The 20,393-nt window shown below is 45.6% G+C and overlaps 1 protein-coding gene across 1 annotated transcript in view; it reads right to left on the reverse strand.

Annotated features, from left to right (window-relative positions):
* The window catches only part of ctnnd2a (catenin (cadherin-associated protein), delta 2a), a 396,841-nt gene that overhangs the window by 5,330 nt on the left and 371,118 nt on the right, over positions 1 to 20,393 (reverse strand). Inside the window, exons 22-23 of the mRNA XM_042298940.1 lie at positions 4,774 to 4,900; positions 2,252 to 2,380 (exon numbers count right to left, since the gene is read on the reverse strand). Of these exons, the coding sequence (XP_042154874.1) occupies positions 2,252 to 2,380; positions 4,774 to 4,900 (256 nt within the window). The remainder of the gene's footprint in view (positions 1 to 2,251; positions 2,381 to 4,773; positions 4,901 to 20,393) is intronic.

The following is a 20,393-nucleotide window of genomic DNA, read 5'->3' on the forward strand; positions in this document are numbered from 1 at the left end:
TGCCTCTTAATTAATGAGTTAAGAGAGCTACAGGAAACTGCCAAAATAAAGGGGTGTTGGGCCACCACGAGCCAGAACATCAATGCACCTTGGCATCAATTCTACAAGTGTCTGGAACTCTATTGGAGGGATGTGACACCATTCTTCCACGAGAAATACCATCATTTGGTGTTTTGTTGATGGTGGTGGAAAACACTGTCTCAGGCACTGCTCCAGGATCTCCCAGAAGTGTTCAATTGGGTTGAGTTCTGGTGACTGAGATGGCCATGGCATATGGTTTACATCGTTTTCATGCTCATCAAACCATTCATTGACCACTTGTGCCCTGTGGATGAAAGCACTGTCATCCTGGAAGAGACCACTCCCATCAGGATAAAAATGATCAGTCAGAATGGCTGTATTGGCATTTACCTTGTCCTCTAAGGGGTAGAGAGGACCTAAACCATGCCAGGAAAATGACACCCCAGACTACAACAGAGCCACCAGAACCCTCATTTACTGCAGTTACCTGTATATTACAACAATAATAATAATAGATGGATTTTATATAGCACTTTCATTACAAAGACAATATCAAAGATGCTTTGAAAACAAAACTAAAACAAATGTAGGATTCTGGAAGTGGCAGGTCTTGACTGAGGCGATGGACAAGTGAGATAGCTAATTGTTGATGATTTGCGTATTATACAGATGTACCTGGCGTAGGCTACAGTAGCCTGTTGAGTTTCAGAATAAACCGTTTGATTCAAGAACTCAAACCTTTGTCCTGAACATTCTTTTATTCGTGATCTATTGAGGTTATTATATGAGAAAAACTCAGCAATAGATAGAGAGAGGGGGGAGAGAGAGAGGGGGAGAGAGAGAGGGAGGAGGAGAGAGAGGGGAGGAGCGGAGAGAGAGAGAGGGGAGAGAGAAGGGAGAGAGAGAGTGAGGGGAGAGAGGGGGAGAGAGAGAGGAGGAGGAGAGAGAGGAGGAGAGAGAGAGAGAGAGAGGCGGAGAGAGAGAGGAGGGGAGAGAGAGGGGAGAGAGAGAGGGAGGGGAAGAGAGAGGGAGGGGGAGAGAGAGGGAGGAGGAGAGAGAGGAGGAGAGAGAGAGAGAGGAGGAGGAGAGAGAGAGAGAGAGAGGAGAGAGAGGAGGGAGAGAGAGGGAGAGAGAGAGAGGGGGAGAGAGGGGAGAGAGAGAGAGAGGAGGGGAAGAGAGAGGGGGGAGAGAGAGGGAGGGGAGGAGAGAGAGGGGGAGAGAGAGGGAGGAGGAGAGAGAGGAGGAGAGAGAGAGAGAGGGGAGAGAGAGGGAGAGAGAGAGGGAGGGGAAGAGAGAGGGGAGAGGAGAGAGAGGAGGGAGAGAGAGGGGGAGAGAGCGGAGAGAGAGAGTGAGGGGAGAGAGAGGAGAGAGAGGGGAGAGAGAGAGGGGGAGAGAGAGAGGGGAGGAGGAGAGAGAGGAGGAGAGAGAGAGAGAGAGGGCGAGAGAGCGGAGAGAGAGAGAGAGGGGGAGAGAGAGGGGGGAGAGAGAGGGGAGGAGGAGAGAGGGGAGAGAGAGGGGGAGAGAGAGGGAGAGGAGAGAGAGAGGGGAGAGAGAGGGGAGAGAGAGGGGGAGGGAAGAGAGAGGGAGGGGGAGAGAGAGGGGAGAGAGAGAGGGAGGGAAAGAGAGAGGAGGGGGAGAGAGAGAGGGAGGAGGAGAGAGAGCGGAAAGAGAGAGTGAGGGGAGAGAGAGAGAGAGGGAGGAGGAGAGAGAGCGGAAAGAGAGAGTGAGGGGAGAGAGATAGAGAGGGAGGAGGAGAGAGAGCGGAAAGCGAGAGTGAGGGGAGAGAGGGGAGAAAGAGATAAAGCCCTTAAATTGAAATTGAATTGAATTGAGAGGGAGGGGAAGAGAGAGGGAGGGAGGGAGGGAGGGAGGGAGGGAGGGAGGGAGGGAGGGAGGGAGGGAGGGAGGGAGGGAGGGAGGGAGGAGGGAGGGAGAGAGGGGGGAGAAAGAAAGGGAGGAGGAGAGAGAGAGTGAGGGCGAGAGAGTGGAGAGAGAGAGTGAGGGGAGAGAGAGGGAGGGGAAGAGAGGGAGGAGGAGAGAGAGGAAAGAGAGAGGGGAGAAAGAGAGAGGGAGGGGAAGAGAGAGGGAGGGGGAGGGAAGGGGAGAGAGAGAGGGGGAAGAGAGAGGGAGAGGGAGAGAGAGGGAGGTGGAGAGAGAGAGGGGGAGAATGGCGGAAAGAGATGCGTAGATAGAAAGTAATAATCTATTCTTTATATCTCCTCTCACACACCTGCCATGGCGTCTTTCCGGGATGTGTGCTCTCCTTTGTTGCTGTGGAAACCTGCATTGGTTGCCGTGGAGTCGTTTTCGGGCTTGCGATCCTTCATACTCATCTCTCTGGGAGAGGCCGGGGCGCTTACTGTATTACACACACACCGGTCAGACACACACAATCACACACACACACACACACACATTACTCATCATTAGGTATGTTTAGTGTGACAGCCTGAAGGTCGTCTCCTGCAGGTCAGAGTAGCACACAGTAATTCCCTTGAAAAAAACTTACTCACACGCACACCCGAACACACAGACACTCACTCACAGGGGGCATGTGATCTCCTCTTACAGTCCCTGAAAATGCTTACCCACACACTACAGTCTCTATGATACTGCTTACCTAAACATTCTTATCAAGTGAATACTTCATCCATAATAGCAACTGCTCACCTACACTGCATTAAACCATCCAGATCAGAGAAGGCTTTAAGTAGCATGTTCATCCCTAAAAGACTACACTATTCTATAAATATAAATAACCTAATAGAAACATACACAACGTACTGTTCCTTACTAGAACAATAGAGAGAGGAGGAGAGGAGGGGAGGGAAGAGGAGAGGTGGGGATGGGTGGGGAGAGGAGGGGTGGGGAGAGGAGAGGGGGTGGGGAGGGGATGGGAGAAGCAGGGAGGGCAGAGGAGGGGAGGAAAGGAGAGAGGAGGGGTGGGGAAAGGAGAGGAGGGGAGTGGAGAGGAGGGAAGAAGAGAGGAGGGGTGGGGAGAGGAGAGGAGAGAGGAGGTGAGAGGAGGGGGAGATGTGAAGGGAGAATAGAGGTGGGGAGAGGAAGTGTGGGGAGTGGAAGGGTGGGGGGAGGAAGGGTGGGGAGGAGAGGAGGGGAGAGGAGGGGAGATGGGAAGGGAGAGTAGGGGTGGGGAGGGGAGAGGAAGGGTGGGGAGAGGAGGGTCGAGGAGGGGAGAGGATGCGTGAGGGGAAAGGAGGAGAGAGGTGGTGAGAGGAGAGGGGAGAGGAGGGGTGGGAAGGGGAGGAGAGGGGAGGGGAGTGTGACAACCCTGTGACAGCAACTATGTTAAACGGATAATCACTACCGTAACACAACACCGTTAGATCCCGTAACCCCGGAGACCAAGCTCATCACTGTTAGATACGGTTACCCATGGAGATCAGGTCTGAGAGCTATCAGCATGGTACAGTGAGCGCCAAGGGGCTTTGAAAGGTCACACACGCTTGCACAGACACATGCACGCACATGCACACACACTCACAGTTAGAACAGTCATGTGAGCAGGATCAGTCAGTTACTCTGAGATTGTCTGAGGAGAGAAACAGTTCAGCCATGAAACCCTTATCATTTACTACAGTCCCACGGAGACAGTGTGTGTGCATGGGCCCCTAGGTCAGGGTCTCTCTTGGCTAGTGTTAATCACAGAGAACAGACAAGGTCCTACGCTTGAATGATGATGACGCACACATCTCTCTCTCTCTCTCTCTCTCTCTCTCTCTCTCAATCTGCTTTGATCGGTCTCAGAGGCTAGAAAACATGGTTGTAGCAGATCCAGAACTGCATGTACTGGAGAGCAGGGGAACAGAAGAACGAGGGAACCATGCAACGCAGGAATAGAGCGTAATAAAGGAGAGAGTTTCTATATCCCTGTAACGATTGTTGTTGGGAGAAGGAGAGGGGGACCAAAGTGCAGCGTGGTACGTATCCATAATACCTTTAATAAAGATGAATACACAAACAAAAACAACAAAACAACCAACCAACAGTTCTGACAGGTGCAACAAACACCAACCAGAAAATAATCACCCACAACTCCAAATGGGAAAACAGACTGCCTAAGTATGGCTCTCAATCAGAGACAAACACATAGAAAAAGAAAACCTAGACCTACAACATAGAATACCCACCCACATCACACCCTGACCAAACAAAAAATAGAAACCTACAAAGCAATCTACGGTCAGGGTGTGACAATCCCTCTAAGCTCCTGATTCTCAATGTCATTATTCAAAGTTAGTCTCATCTTCCCCTCTCCTCCTCTTACAACTTACGTCATCATGTCTAACTTCACTCCTCGGGGAACTGTTATCACTACTATACCACACTCTCACTTGCAGTATGCCATTATAATCCTGTTCTTAGTAGGTGCAGAGAAATGAAGTGGCAAGACATAGTGATGTTTTTTTCATTGACCTTGAGATGGAACAGCTACTGAACACACAGGCACAGACGCCCACACACACACACACACACACACCATTAAGCAGGGAAGCTAGTTGCTCTGAAGCAAAGGCCAGGGCCAGTTAAAGAGTCCACTAAGCCAGGGGGAGGAAAAGCACTTTTCTGCCTCATCACCAGGCTAAATCCACTGTGGAGGAAGCACAGCCACAGGCAGGCTAGCTGTATTTGATACCGTTCCATTTATTCCATTCCAGCAATTACAATGAGCCAGTCCTCCTACAGCTCATCCCACCAGCCTCCTCTGACACACACACACACACGCACACTGACCTGAGCGGTTGTTGGGTGAGGTTCGTACAGGGGACACAGAGGGGGTGCGAGAGGAGGAGTAGGGTCTCTGTCTGTCTCTCTCTATCGTAGAGGCAGAACCAACAAAGTGATACTGAGAGTATCCATCCTGTAAGAGAGAGAGAGAGAGAGAGAAAACAAAAGTGAGAGAGAAACTTGTTAGAATCGCCCTGTAAAGTACACACATTGAAAAATCTATCCTACAGAACATACACAGACAGATACAGTGGGGAGAACAAGTATTTGATACACTGCCGATTTTGCAGGTTTTCCTACTTACAAAGCATGTAGAGATCTGGAATTTTTATCATAGGTACACTTCAACTGTGAGAGACGGAATCTAAAACAATAATCCAGAAAATCACATTGTATGATTTTTAAGTAATTCATTTGCATTTTATTGCATGACATAAGTATTTGATACATCAGAAAAGCAGAACCTAATATTTGGTACAGAAACCTTTGTTTGTAATTACAGAGATCATACGTTTCCTGTAGTTCTTGACCAGGTTTGCACACACTGCAGCAGGGATTTTGGCCCACTTCTCCATACAGACCTTCTCCAGATCCTTCAAGTTTCGGCGCTGTCGCTGGGCAATACGGACTTTCAGCTCCCTCCAAAGATTTTCTATTAGATTCAGGTCTGGAGACTGGCTATGCCTCTCCAGGACCTTGAGATGCTTCTTACGGAACCACTCCTTAGTTGCCCTGGCTGTGTGTTTCGGGTCGTTGTTATGCTGGAAGACCCAGCCACGACCCATCTTCAATGCTCTTACTGAGGGAAGGAGGTTGTTGGCCAAGATCTCGCGATACATGGCCCCATCCATCCTCCCCTCAATACAGTGCAGTCGTCCTGTCCCCTTGGCAGAAAAGCATCCCCAAAGAATGATGTTTCCACCTCCATGCTTCACGGTTGGGATTGTGTTCTTGTGGTTGTACTCATCCTTCTTCTTCCTCCAAACACGGCAAGTGGAGTTTAGACCAAAAAGCTCTATTTTTGTCTCATCAGACCACATGACCTTCTCCCATTCCTCCTTTGGATCATCCAGATGGTCATTGGAAAACTTCAGACGGGCCTGGACATGCGCTGGCTTGAACAGGGGGACCTTGCGTGCGCTGCAGGATTTTAATCCATGACGGTGTAGTGTGTTACTAATGGTTTTCTTTGAGACTGTGGTCCCAGCTCTCTTCAGGTCATTGACCAGGTCCTGCCATGTAGTTCTGGGCTGATCCCTCACCTTCCTCATGATCATTGATGCCCCACGAGGTGAGATCTTGCATGGAGCCCCAGACCGAGGGTGATTGATCGTCATCTTGACCTTCTTCCATTTTCTAATAATTGTGCCAACAGTTGTTGCCTTCTCACCAAGCTGCTTGCCTATTGTCCTGTAGCCCATCCCAGCCTTGTGCAGGTCTACAATTTTAACCCCGATGTCCTTACACAGCTCTCTGGTCTTGGCCATTGTGGAGAGGTTGGAGTCTGTTTGATTGAGTGTGTGGACAGGTGTCTTTTATACAGGTAACGAGTTCAAACAGGTGCAGTTAATACAGGTAATAAGTGGAGAACAGGAGGGCTTCTTGAAGAAAAACTAACAGGCCTGTGAGAGCCGGAATTGCAATGTCATGCAATAAAATGCAAATTAATTACTTAAAAATCATACAATGTGATTTTCTGGATTTTTGTTTTAGATTCCGTCTCTCACAGTTGAAGTGTACCTATGATAACAATTACAGACCTCTACATGCTTTGTAAGTAGGAAAACCTGCAAAATCGGCAGTGTATCAAATACTTGTTCTCCCCACTGTATATTAACCTCTTGAAGCTAGGGGGCACTATTTTTATGTTTGGAAAAATAATGTTCCCAAAGTAAATGGCCTATTTCTCAGGACCAGATGCTAGAATATGCATATAATTGACAGATTAGGATAGAAAACACTCTACAGTTTCCAAAACGGTCAAAATATTGTCTGTGAGTATAACAGAACTGATATTGCAGGCGAAACCCTGAGGAAAATCAAACCAGGAAGTGGCTTCTATTTTGAAAACCCCATGTTCCATAGCCTGCCTTTGCTCCATTTAAAGGGATATCAACCAGATTCCTTTTCCTATCGCTTCCTCAAGGTGTCAACAGTCGTTAGACATAGTTTCAGGCTTTTATTTTGAAAAATGAGCGAGAACGATAACATCGCGTCATTGTATGGCTGGGTGCCAGCAGCGTTTTGCTTGGCGCAACAGAGTTTGGGCAGCCATTGCCATTCCTTCTCCTACTGAAAAAGACAGTTGCGGTTGATATATTATCAATTATATATTTTAAAAACAACCTGAGGATTGATTATAAAAAACGATTGACATGTTTCTGTGGACATTACGGATACTATTTGTAATTTTCATCTGCGTTGTCGTGACCGCTCTTTAGTGTGGATTTCTGAACATAACGTGCCAAACAAACGGAGGTATTTTGGATATAAAAATAATCTTTATGGAACAAAAGGAACATTTATTGTGCAACTGGGAGTCTCGTGAGTGAAAACATCCGAAGATCATCAAAGGTAAACAATTAATTTGATTGCTTTTCTGATTTTTGTGACCAAGCTATTTTGATGCTAGGTGTTCATAATGTTTTGTGGAGCGATCGATAAACTTACACAAACGCTTGGATTGCTTTCACTGTAAAGCATATTTTCAAAATCTGACACGACAGGTGGATTAACAAAAGGCTAAGCTGTGTTTTGCTATATTGCACTTGTGATTTCATGAATATAAATATTTTTAGTAATATTATTTGAATGTGGCGCTGTGTAATTCAACGCTTGTTGATGAAAATTATCCCGCTAGTAGCGTCAAGAAGTTAAAATGTCTTCAAAATTAGTACAAAACAAATCCAAAATATAAATCAAAATAAATCCAAATTAATCACACACCACAGTGATCCCTGTTAGGTCCTTCATCAGATGAATATAACACAAGCGATCCCTATTAGGTGATTCACCAGATGACTATAACACCACAGTGACTATAACACTACAGTGATCCCTGTTAGGTCCTTCATCAGATGAATATAACACCACAGTGATCCCTGTTAGGTCCTTCATCAGATGAATATGACACCAGTGATCCCTGTTAGGTGATTCACCAGATCACTATAACGCCACAGTGGTTCCTGTTAGGTCCTACACTAGATGACTATAACACCACAGTGGTCCCTGTTAGGTCCTACACCAGATGACTATAACCCCACAGTGATCCCTGTTAGGTGATTCACCAGATGACTATAACACCACAGTGATCCCTGTTAGGTGATTCACCAGATGACTAAAACACCACAGTGATCCCTGTTAGTTGATTCACTAGATGACTATAACACCACAGTGGTCCCTGTTAGGTCCTACACCAGATGACTATAACACCACAGTGATCCCTGTTTGTTGATTAACCAGATGACTATAACACCATAGTGATTGATCCCTGTTAGGTGATTCACCAGATGACTATAACACCACATTACAGCACCTGTTGTTTCAATATAAAGACTGTAGACGGAACAGACAGAAATCTTCAGTTGGGTTCACCCACCAATTAAGTCAACGTCTGCACTAACGATGCTTCTCTACCTTAACCACCCAAAACTCCACTCACATAATTGCTGCTGTATAATTGCTATGTTGATATGACAGAAAGCTACAACAGGTACCTACTGAGCTGGAACACAATTAAATAAAGAAGAAAAACAACTGAAAACAACACTTAACAAAGCATTAAACATTGGATTCAGCATTAGGATCCTCTATACAAGAGCCATAACCCTTATAGTTAATAATGATGTCATTATACTGTAACAATCATGACTGTTCTGTCACCACTATTTCTCCCTCCTTTGGAAGCCTTCCACTTGTCTGCCATGATTCAGCTTTTACCTTACCTGCTAAAGCACGCATCCTGTCCTGCCGTGACACGCCTGTTTCCTGCAGAGCTCCGGAAGGATCAAAGGTAGGATCCTCTCTGATACAGTTCAAAGACGCCCAATTTCCCTCTCTCCTCATATCCCCTCACTCTCATTTCCCCCCTCTACACCCTCACTTATCTTACCCTCTCTCCTCTCCTCATATCCCCTCACTCTCATTTCTCCCCTCCACACCCTCACTTATCTTACCCTCTCTCCTCTCCCTATCTATCTTCACCCCCCAGCAAGGAGAGTGTTTGGTTGCCAGGCAACCATTGTGCCTCTTGCATCTAACCACATTGGACAGGTATTTCAAGGCTGCAAGGTAAGAGGCGAATAAAGCACTTAAAGCCTATGCACAAGGTGCGTGTGTGTATGTGTGTGTGATACGATTAGGCTGAATTAAGGTTACGAAAAAATGGTTCATCCCTCCAAGCTTCAGCCACGGCAACTTCTGTCGTTTTACCACACTCATTCCATGTCAGGCTTTTTAACCTTCAACCCTTCATGCTTTCATTTTCTCCCTACAGTCAAATCCCCTTTATGTTCTCACTGAGACAGCTGTATAATATACACTCTGATCTTAAAACTCAATTCCTAAAGCCCTATAAAGGCTAAAGACCCAGGCAGTGGCTATTTGAAAGGAAACTTTTCCCATTCAGTAGAATGTTAAGGATATTTTGAAATGAAAACTACGTCACACACTTGCTCACTAGCCAGCAAGAAGGCATACACACACACGCACATATTCTATCTCTCACACATGACTACGCCTCAGACAGCTCAACTCCCTCTCCTCCTCGTCTCTCTGCACTCCCCTCGCCTCCCCACCCCAATCACCATCCCCAGATATAGCATACATCCAACACATCTGTCATACCATCCCCCAACTGGCATTCTCTGCTATCAGACTGTAGTTAGAAACCATGCAGAGCCATGCACACAGGCCTCACACATGCTATAAATCCAACACACGCAGGACACATGCACACAGCATGTGCGTGACCTTTCCGTGCCAAATGTTTAGGGCCTTCCTCTGACACCGCCTGGTATAGAGGACCTGTATGGCAGGGAGCTCAGCCCTAGTGATGTACTGGGCTGTACGCACTACCCTCTGTAGCATCTTGCAGTCGGATGCCAAGCAGTTACAATACCAAGTGGTGATGCAGCCAGTCAAGATGATCCCAATGGTGCAGCTGTAGAAGGTTTTGAGGATCTGAGGGCCCATGATAAATATTTTCAGCCTCCCGAGGGGGATAAGGCTTTGTCGTGCCTTCTTCACGACTGTTTTGGTGTGTGTGAAGCATAATAATTCTTTACTGATGTGGACACGAGGAACTTGAAGCTCTCGACCCTCGCCACTACAGTCCCAAGGAGCCTGTATAATCGAGCCTCTACTTTAACTAATGCTCTCGGCTGTAAGGCCATTTCATTTGGTGACTTTGGGTCTTTTGAGCATCATGCTGTACTGTTTACATGTCGGCCACCAGTGCTGGCCACAACCCTGTATAGGCCACCAAAGCACTGCCCCACTTTCTTTACTGATCTATCTGAACGATTATCTATTGTCCTTGAGAACTGTGATAAAATCATTGTGTTGGGTGATTATAATATTCTTGTTGACAAACAGATTCCAAGGCCATTGAATTTATGAATATTTTGAGCTTGATGGACTTTATCCAACATGTTACTGGGCCCACCCATAACTGTGGCCATACTCTGGATCTGGTTATTACCAAGGGGCTTTCTACTGGGCCCACCCATAACTGTGGCCATACTCTGGACCTGGTTATTACCAAGGGGCTTTCTACTGGGCCCACCCATAACTGTGGCCATACTCTGGATCTGGTTATTACCAAGGGGCTTTCTACTGGGCCCACCCATAACTGTGGCCATACTCTGGACCTGGTTATGACCAAGGGGCTTTCTGCTGGGCCCACCCATAACTGTGGCCATACTCTGGACCTGGTTATGACCAAGGGGCTTTCTGCTGGGCCCACCCATAACTGTGGCCATACTCTGGATCTGGTTATTACCAAGGGGCTTTCTACTGGGCCCACCCATAACTGTGGCCATACTCTGGACCTGGTTATGACCAAGGGGCTTTCTGCTGGGCCCACCCATAACTGTGGCCATACTCTGGATCTGGTTATTACCAAGGGGCTTTCTACTGGGCCCACCCATAACTGTGGCCATACTCTGGATCTGGTTATTACCAAGGGGCTTTCTACTGGGCCCACCCATAACTGTGGCCATACTCTGGACCTGGTTATGACCAAGGGGCTTTCTACTGGGCCCACCCATAACTGTGGCCATACTCTGGACTGGTTATGACCAAGGGGCTTTCTGCTGGGCCCACCCATAACTGTGGCCATACTCTGGATCTGGTTATTACCAAGGGGCTTTCTACTGGGCCCACCCATAACTGTGGCCATACTCTGGACCTGGTTATGACCAAGGGGCTTTCTACTGGGCCCACCCATAACTGTGGCCATACTCTGGACCTGGTTATGACCAAGGGGCTTTCTACTGGGCCCACCCATAACTGTGGCCATACTCTGGACCTGGTTATTACCAAGGGGCTTTCTACTGGGCCCACCCATAACTGTGGCCATACTCTGGACCTGGTTATGACCAAGGGGCTTTCTACTGGGCCCACCCATAACTGTGGCCATACTCTGGACCTGGTTATGACCAAGGGGCTTTCTGCTGGGCCCACCCATAACTGTGGCCATACTCTGGACCTGGTTATGACCAAGGGGCTTTCTGCTGGGCCCACCCATAACTGTGGCCATACTCTGGACCTGGTTATTACCAAGGGGCTTTCTACTGGGCCCACCCATAACTGTGGCCATACTCTGGACCTGGTTATGACCAAGGGGCTTTCTACTGGGCCCACCCATAACTGTGGCCATACTCTGGACCTGGTTATGACCAAGGGGCTTTCTGCTGGGCCCACCCATAACTGTGGCCATACTCTGGACCTGGTTATGACCAAGGGGCTTTCTACTGGGCCCACCCATAACTGTGGCCATACTCTGGACCTGGTTATGACCAAGGGGCTTTCTACTGGGCCAACCCATAACTGTGGCCATACTCTGGACCTGGTTATGACCAAGGGGCTTTCTACTGGGCCCACCCATAACTGTGGCCATACTCTGGACCTGGTTATTACCAAGGGGCTTTCTACTGGGCCCACCCATAACTGTGGCCATACTCTGGACCTGGTTATTACCAAGGGGCTTTCTACTGGGCCCACCCATAACTGTGGCCATACTCTGGACCTGGTTATTACCAAGGGGCTTTCTACTGGGCCCACCCATAACTGTGGCCATACTCTGGACCTGGTTATTACCAAGGGGCTTTCTACTGGGCCCACCCATAACTGTGGCCATACTCTGGACCTGGTTATTACCAAGGGGCTTTCTACTGGGCCCACCCATAACTGTGGCCATACTCTGGACCTGGTTATTACCAAGGGGCTTTCTACTGGGCCCACCCATAACTGTGGCCATACACTGGACCTAGATATTACCAAGGGGCTTTCTAGTGACATATCATCCTTTGTTGATGTTGCTTTATCTGATCACCACTGTGAATTTATACTACCTTGTTGCCCATAGCACAAGGTAATACTGAATGCATTATTACGAAACACTCTCTTACCTCTGAAGTTGCTACATTTTTTATTGAGTGTATGAACAATACTCCACCAGCTATTCTACTTTCCTCTATTGATGATTTAGTTGATAAATGTAATAGCATTAAGGGCCACTATTGAAGATTTAGATGATAAATGTAATAGCATTAAGGGCCACTATTGATGATTTAGTTGATAAATGTAATAGCATTAAGGGCCACTATTGATGATTTAGTTGATAAATGTAATAGCATTAAGGGCCACTATTGATGATTTAGTTGATAAATGTAATAGCATTAAGGGCCACTATTGATGATTTAGTTGATAAATGTAATAGCATTAAGGGCCACTATTGATGATTTAGATGATAAATGTAATAGCATTAAGGGCCACTATTGATGATTTAGTTGATAAATGTAATAGCATTAAGGGCCACTATTGATGATTTAGTTGATAAATGTAATAGCATTAAGGGCCACTATTGATGATTTAGATGATAAATGTAATAGCATTAAGGGCCACTATTGATGATTTAGTTGATAAATGTAATAGCATTAAGGGCCTCTATTGATGATTTAGTTGATAAATGTAATAGCATTAAGGGCCACTATTGATGATTTAGTTGATAAATGTAATAGCATTAAGGGCCACTATTGATGATTTAGTTGATAAATGTAATAGCATTAAGGGCCACTATTGATGATTTAGTTGATAAATGTAATAGCATTAAGGGCCACTATTGATGATTTAGTTGATAAATGTAATAGCATTAAGGGCCACTATTGATGATTTAGTTGATAAATGTAATAGCATTAAGGGCCACTATTGATGATTTAGTTGATAAATGTAATAGCATTAAGGGCCACTATTGATGATTTAGTTGATAAATGTAATAGCATTAAGGGCCACTATTGATGATTTAGTTGATAAATGTAATAGCATTAAGGGCCACTATTGATGATTTAGTTGATAAATGTAATAGCATTAAGGGCCACTATTGAAGATTTAGTTGATAAATGTAATAGCATTAAGGGCCACTATTGATGATTTAGTTGATAAATGTAATAGCATTAAGGGCCACTATTGATGATTTAGTTGATAAATGTAATAGCATTAAGGGCCACTATTGATGATTTAGTTGATAAATGTAATAGCATTAAGGGCCACTATTGATACCACAGCTCCAGTAAAGATGAAAAAGGCCACATCCAAACAGAGAATGAGAGAAAACTAGTCGATTAAAGAGAAATTGCAGAAAGGCAGAGCGTAAGTGGAGAAAGTAAAAGTTGCGGGTCCATTATGATATTCTGAGAGAACAATTTGGCATATATAACAAGGCAATTAGAAATCCCAGATGGGCTCATTTTTCACATTTGATCACTATTAATCAGAATAATTGGGGAGTGCTCTTCTCTACCATTGATGGCCTGATAAATCCTAATCCCGCAAACCAACAGCGCATTCAGAAAGTATTCAGACCCCTTCCCTTTGTCCCATAAAAATGTACGTTACAGCCTTATTCTAAAATGGATTAAATAATTATTTTCCCTCATCAATCTACACAGAATATCCCATAATGACAAAGCGAAACAGTTTTTGTGATATTTTTGTACATTTCTAAATATAAAAAAACAGAAATACCTTATTTACATAAGTATTCAGATACTTTGCTAAATTGAGCTCAGGTGCATCCTGTTTCATTTGATCATCCTTGAGATGTTTCTACAACTTGATTGGAGTCCAGCTGTGGTAACATCAATTGATTGGACATGATTTGGAAAGGCACACACCTGTCTATATAAGGTCCCACAGTTGACAGTGCATGTCAGAGCAAAAATGTGCTCGAATGAATTGTCCGTAGGGCTCCGAGACAGGATTGTGTTGAGGTACAAATGTGAGGATTAAAGCGTTGAATGTCCCCAAGAAAACAGTGGTCTCCTTCAATCTTAAATGGAAGAAGTTTGGAACCACCAAAACTCTTCCTAGAACTGGCCGCTAGGCCAAACTGAGGATTCGGGTGAGAAAGGCCTTGGTCAGAACCCGATGGTCACTCTGACAGAGTTCCAGAGTTCCTCTGTGGAGATGGGAGAAGATTCCAGAAAGACAACTATCTCTACAGCACTCCACTAATCAGGCCTTTATTGTAGAGTGGCAGCCAGAAGCCATTCCTCAGTAAAAGGCACATGACTGCCCGCTTGGAGTTTGCCAAAAGTGACCTAAAAGACTCTCAGAAACAATATTCCCTGAATGCCAACTGTCACGTCTGAGGAAACCTGGCACCATCCCTATGGCGAAGCATGGTGGTGCCACCATCATGCTGTGGGGATGTTTTTCAGTGGGGGGGGGGGACTGGGAGACTAGTCAGGATCGAGGGAAAGATGTCCAGAGCAAGAATTCTTGATGAAAACCTGCTCCAGAGCCCGCAGGACCTAAGACTGGGGTGAAGGTTCACCTTCCAACAGAACAATGACCCGCAGCACACAGTCAAGGCAATGCAGGAGTGGCTTCGGGAGAGGTCTCTGAATGTCCTTGAGTGGCCCAGCTAGAGCACAGACTTGAACCTGATCTAACATCTCTGGAGAGACCTGAAAATAGCTGTGCAGCAATGCTCCCATCTATCCTGACAGAGCTTGAGAGGAGCTACAGAGAAGAATGGGTGAAACTCCCCAAAAACAAGCGTCATACCCAAGAAGACTCAACGCTGTAATCGCTGTCAAAGGTGCTTCAACAAACTACTGATTAAAGGGTCTGAATACTTATGTAAATGTCATATTTCCATTTATTTTATATTATAAATGTTCTAAAATGTCTACAAACTTGCTTTTGCTATGTCATTATGGGGTATTGTGTGTAGATTGATGAGAAAAAAATAAATTTCATAAATTTTAGACCAAGGCTGTAACTTAACAAAATGTGGAAAAAGTAAAGGGGTCTGAATACTTTCCGAATGCACTTTATGTCAACTTTCCTCCACATCTAAATGTGATGAGTTTGCAGCATATTTCAGAGATAAGATAAGGCTAGGTGTCAGTTAAGAAAGACCTGATGAGAAGTTTGATAAGTGCCCTCGCCTTTCTGTCTGTAACGATGTACGCTGAGGGTCAGGAACAAGTTCTGGGAGTGAATACATTTAATAGAAAATGAAACAAACACGTAACACAAACAGTGCACCGACATGGAACAGAAACAATGACGACTGGGGAAGAAACCAAAGGGAGTGACATATAAAGGGCAGATAATCAAGGAGGTGATGGAGTCCAGGTGAGTGTCATTATGCACCTAACGCTGGTGACAGGTGTGTGCCCTAACGAGCAGCCTGGTGACCCAGAGGCCAGAGAGGGAGCACACGTGACACAGTCCATGTACTCTTAGATTTAAGTTCTGCATTCAACATTGTTGACCATGTTGTCCTTCTGGACAGACTGGGTTGGCCTCTCCAGTCCAGTTCTAAAATAGTTTAGGACCTATTTAACCCTTGGTGGACATAATATAAAGAAAGTGTTTCTGTACTGCTGCTCCCCCCTCTCTGCATCTCTGCATCCCTCTCTGCTTCTCTCTCTGCCTCTCACCCTACCTCTGCCTCCCTCTCGCCCTACCTCTGCCTCCCTCTCTCTCTCTCTCTCTGCCTCCCTCTCTCTCTCTCTCTGCCTCCCTCTCTCTCTCTCTCTGCCTCCTCTCTCTCTCTCTGCCTCCCTCTCTCTCTCTGCCTCCCTCTCTCTGCCTCTCTCTCTCTGCCTCCCTCTCTCTGTCTGCCTCACTCTCTATGCCTCTGCCTCCTTCTCTCTGCCTCTGCCTCCCTCTCTCTTCCTCTGCCTCCCTCTCTCTCTGCCTTCCTCTCTCTTCCTCTGCCTCCCTCTCTCTTCCTCTGCCTCCTTCTCTCTGCCTCACTCTCTCTGCCTCACTCTCTCTGCCTCCCTCTCTCTGGCTCTGCCTCCCTCTCTCTCTGCCTCCCTCTCTCTGGCTCTGCCTCCCTCTCTCTGGCTCTGCCTCCCTCTCTCTGCCTCTGCCTCCCTCTCTCTGGCTCTGCCTCCCTCTCTCTTCCTCTGCCTCCCTCTCTCTTCCTCTGCCTCCCTCTCTCTTCCTCTGCCTGCCTCCTCTCTGCCTCTGCCTCCTTCTCTCTTCCTCTGCCTCGCTCTCTCTTCCTCTGCCTCCTCTCTCTTCCTCTGCCTCCTCTCTCTCCTCTCTGCCTCCCTCTCTCTTCCTCTGCCTCTCTGCCTCTGCCCTCTGCCTCTGCCCCTGTCTCTGCCCCTCTGCCTCTGCCCCTCTGCCTCTGCCCCTCTCTGCCTCTGCTCTGCCCCTCTGCCTCTGCCCCTCTGCCTCTGTCTCTGTCCCTCTGCCTCTGTCTCTGCCCCTCTGCCTCTGCCACCGGCAGTTCTTAGTGTCAGCACCAGGACAGACAAAGAAGACTTGGCCGACTGTCTGTGTTGGATTGAACAACCCTGGAAGGTACTGAGAGAGAGACAGAGAGAGAGACAGAGAGAAAGAGGGGAAGAGAGATAACAGACATAGAGAAAGTAGTGGGGAGAGAAAGTTATTGTAAATAGAGGGAGAAAGAGGTAAAAGATAAGTCCAGGAGGGACAACGTTGTATCTTTGTGATCAGCAGAATCGCCTCTCTGTGACGTCAACCCCTCCAGTCTGTTTATCCAGCCCCTCAAGGTACAGTGCCAGTCATGGCATCCATAGCTTTGTATATGAGTTTGTGGTTACATTCTTACCCTCAGTACCAAGTGGCAAAGTCAAACTGTTAAATTCACACATTCTGCCATTCAATAATAGCAAATTTACAGATATAGAACCCTAGCGATCATAACATAACATGTTGATAAACTTATACTTGGACACAACACAGAACTTATGTTTTATTGATGACTGGAGTCTTCATTGATCTCATCAGCATCTGTTCTATTTTCATATGTTTATTTGGCTTCCGATCCATGCTCATGTTCTCTAGCCCCAAGGCAAACCCTGTCTACATATTCTGTAGGAAGTGATTAACAGTTGTAAGTGGAGTCTCCAACACACACACACACACACACACAAGCTTATACACGCACACGCATGCACACACAGGCAGGCACACACAGGCAGACACACACACATGCACTGTGTGAGGAGACAGTGTGTGTGAATGTTCTCATTACCCCAGACTTCAAAGCAAACAGCATTCTGATATGGCAGTTCAAACCACCTCATTATTGACCTAATCCTATATTCTCCCCTCTTCTAACACAAACATGTAACAGAACACACACTCTGCTAGTACTAGTAGTATTACACACACACACACACACACACACACACACACACACACACACTAAGACCGTAAACCACCACCACATACTCATTTCAAGGTCTCCCCAACTCCTCTCTAAGTGCTGTAACTAGCCTAGTTTAAGGCTTTTCTGATCAATGTTTCATATAGATCCTAACGTGTACAGGAGACTTTACAGACAGACTGTGTCATTCTTCTAGTACCAAGAACTCAAAATCCAAATGTCCTTTCAAAGACGTTCTAGTCAATCAATTTCTTCACTCTCATTTCTCGCTACTTTGTATGAGGTAAACTCCTGTATTCATCTCAATTAGTACCCCTGGTTAGGGACAGGGAGACAAAAACAAAAGGTTTTTCGTCCGAATACACCATTCCCACACACTCTATCTATGGAGGGCTACTGTTGTCCATCCATCTGCCTGGGTGTGCTGTCTACTGTCCCTCTCCTCCTTTTCCCCCTTTCCTTCCACTCTCTTTCTCTCTCCTCTTTCATACGTGCACAGATTGAGTGGGGAGTCTAGGCAGCAGAGTGGACTATCCCCGGAAGACACTAAAGTTGCAAGAGCAGAACACTCTCTGGGGTGACTTTGGGACAAGACTTTTGTTGAATGTGTTAATGTTGAATCTGTCAGAGACTGTGTACAGATGTAGGATCTTAATTTGAGCCAGCTTGCTACAGCAGGAAAATAATCCTGCAGCAACAGGAAATGTCAATTATTAAGTGGATTATATTTAATGGACATTTTTGTAGGGTTTGATACATTTTTTGTAAAAAGTCAGAAATGTGAAAGTGGAAAATACAAATTTCAGTAAACTGTTTAAACTTGAAATACACTGCACGTTTTAGATTTCCTGCATTGCAGGAAAGTTCTTCTGCAACAAGGTGATCAAATTAAGATCCTACATACGTATGTGTCAGTGACATTGGTCATTCAGGTGTGACAGACAGGAGTAGACAGGACAGCCTAAGGCTGATACCATGACACACAAACAGGGCAGTGTATTACTCACGCTCGTGCACCCACACACACCAAACATTGATGAACTACTGTCCACCCATCCTGAAATCATGTAGGGAATTGAAAATATTAGAATTAAAAAAACTGAAGAATAACTTGGATTCTAACCTCCTTCACTGCACTCCCATTCACTGCAGCTGTGTTCACTGAAAAGATCAGAACATCTATAGAACCCAGCTAATCAAGTTGGGTCTGAGTGTTCCTTTTCCAGAGAGAGAGAGAGAGAGAGAGAGAGTTTTTTGAGTTTTTATAAAACCTTTATTTTTTACTCAAGTGTTAACATAAAAAAAAATGACACACTGCCTTTTCAGAAATGAAACAACAAATGTAATTCCTAAACAAAAATAAATACATAACATATATATTCAACTTATTTCATCAGCAAAAAAATAATTTCCCCTCCTCTACAAAACAAAGCGCTCTTTCGTAGGCCCACTTCTCCTCAAATAATAGGAGATCTTTTACAGCTGAAAAGAACTCAAAATCTACTTTTATTCTTGCTTTCACTAATCCTTTAAAAACACATCTTACATCCTTCCCATATCCCGTTTCTATCTTATGTTTTCTACTCAGAAAAATTGACATCTTAGCTTGTCCCAAAATAAAATTTAACATTTGACATTTTCTTTTCTGTTGTTTACTATATTGAAACCCCAAAATAAAAACAGTGTTATTGAAAAATTCCCCTACAGCTTTAAACAAAGATTCCAGCATTTCCAATAGAGGTTTTATCCTCTCACACTCCATAAAACAGTGAAAAATGGTTTCTCTTATATTACAAAAAGGACATCCATCTCTAACATCTGAATTAATAACAGATACAAAAGCATTAACTGCAATGATGCCATGTAAAACCCTCCATTGCATATCACCAGTACCCTTTTGTAACGGTGGCTTGTACAGTGCTCTCCATGCTGGCTTTACCCTATCATCAATGCCCAATTTTACCCTCCAAGGAGTGTCTTTTCTATTTTTCAATTTATCTTTATTCAACACCTTGACACACCCCCTATACAAGTCCTTCCCATTCACCTCATCCAAACCCACCTCCTCCAACCCTCTCAAATCCAGCAATAACGCCTTTCTTTCTGACTCTGGGATATTTGGTGTAATCCCTAGTCTTGGAAATGAGACGTCTTCATCTTGTACCTTCTTCTTGTGGCTACTAAGCATACCCCATTCTTCCGCTGACAGAGCCTTCCTACAGCTCCCCAGCATTTGTCCGACAATCCTTTCCGACCTCATCCCCAAATGTTCTGCCACCCGTCTTCCATCCATTAATGCGGGCCCAGCCATGGCCATTAACTGTCTTAAGGTGATGATTTTCCCCTTCACCAGAATCTTGGAGAAATGTGGAACAGCTGCAGTTGTACAATCCAGTCTTGCCCCATACACCAGAGGTTCCTCCAACAGCCAATGCACTGACTCCGCTGAAGTTCGTCTAGACACCTTCATTATGCTCCACACTCTGAGAAGTCCTCTGTAAAACGGAGGTACTCCCTCCCTAGAAATCTGGCTACTATCAACCAGAAATAAAGCCTTCTTTAAACCTAATCCTCCAACCCGTTGTAATATAAGACCTGCCACCCCTCTCCACACCACATTTTCCGGTCCATAAAGCAACCTTTGAATAAACTGAAATCGGAAAGCAGCAGCCCTACTAGCAAGATGTACAAGACCTTGTCCCCCTCTTCTTTTGACAAATACAAAACACTTTGTGGAACCCAG

The sequence above is a fragment of the Oncorhynchus tshawytscha genome, linkage group LG16 (genome assembly GCF_018296145.1).
Source record: "Oncorhynchus tshawytscha isolate Ot180627B linkage group LG16, Otsh_v2.0, whole genome shotgun sequence".
Lineage (NCBI taxonomy): Eukaryota > Metazoa > Chordata > Actinopteri > Salmoniformes > Salmonidae > Oncorhynchus > Oncorhynchus tshawytscha.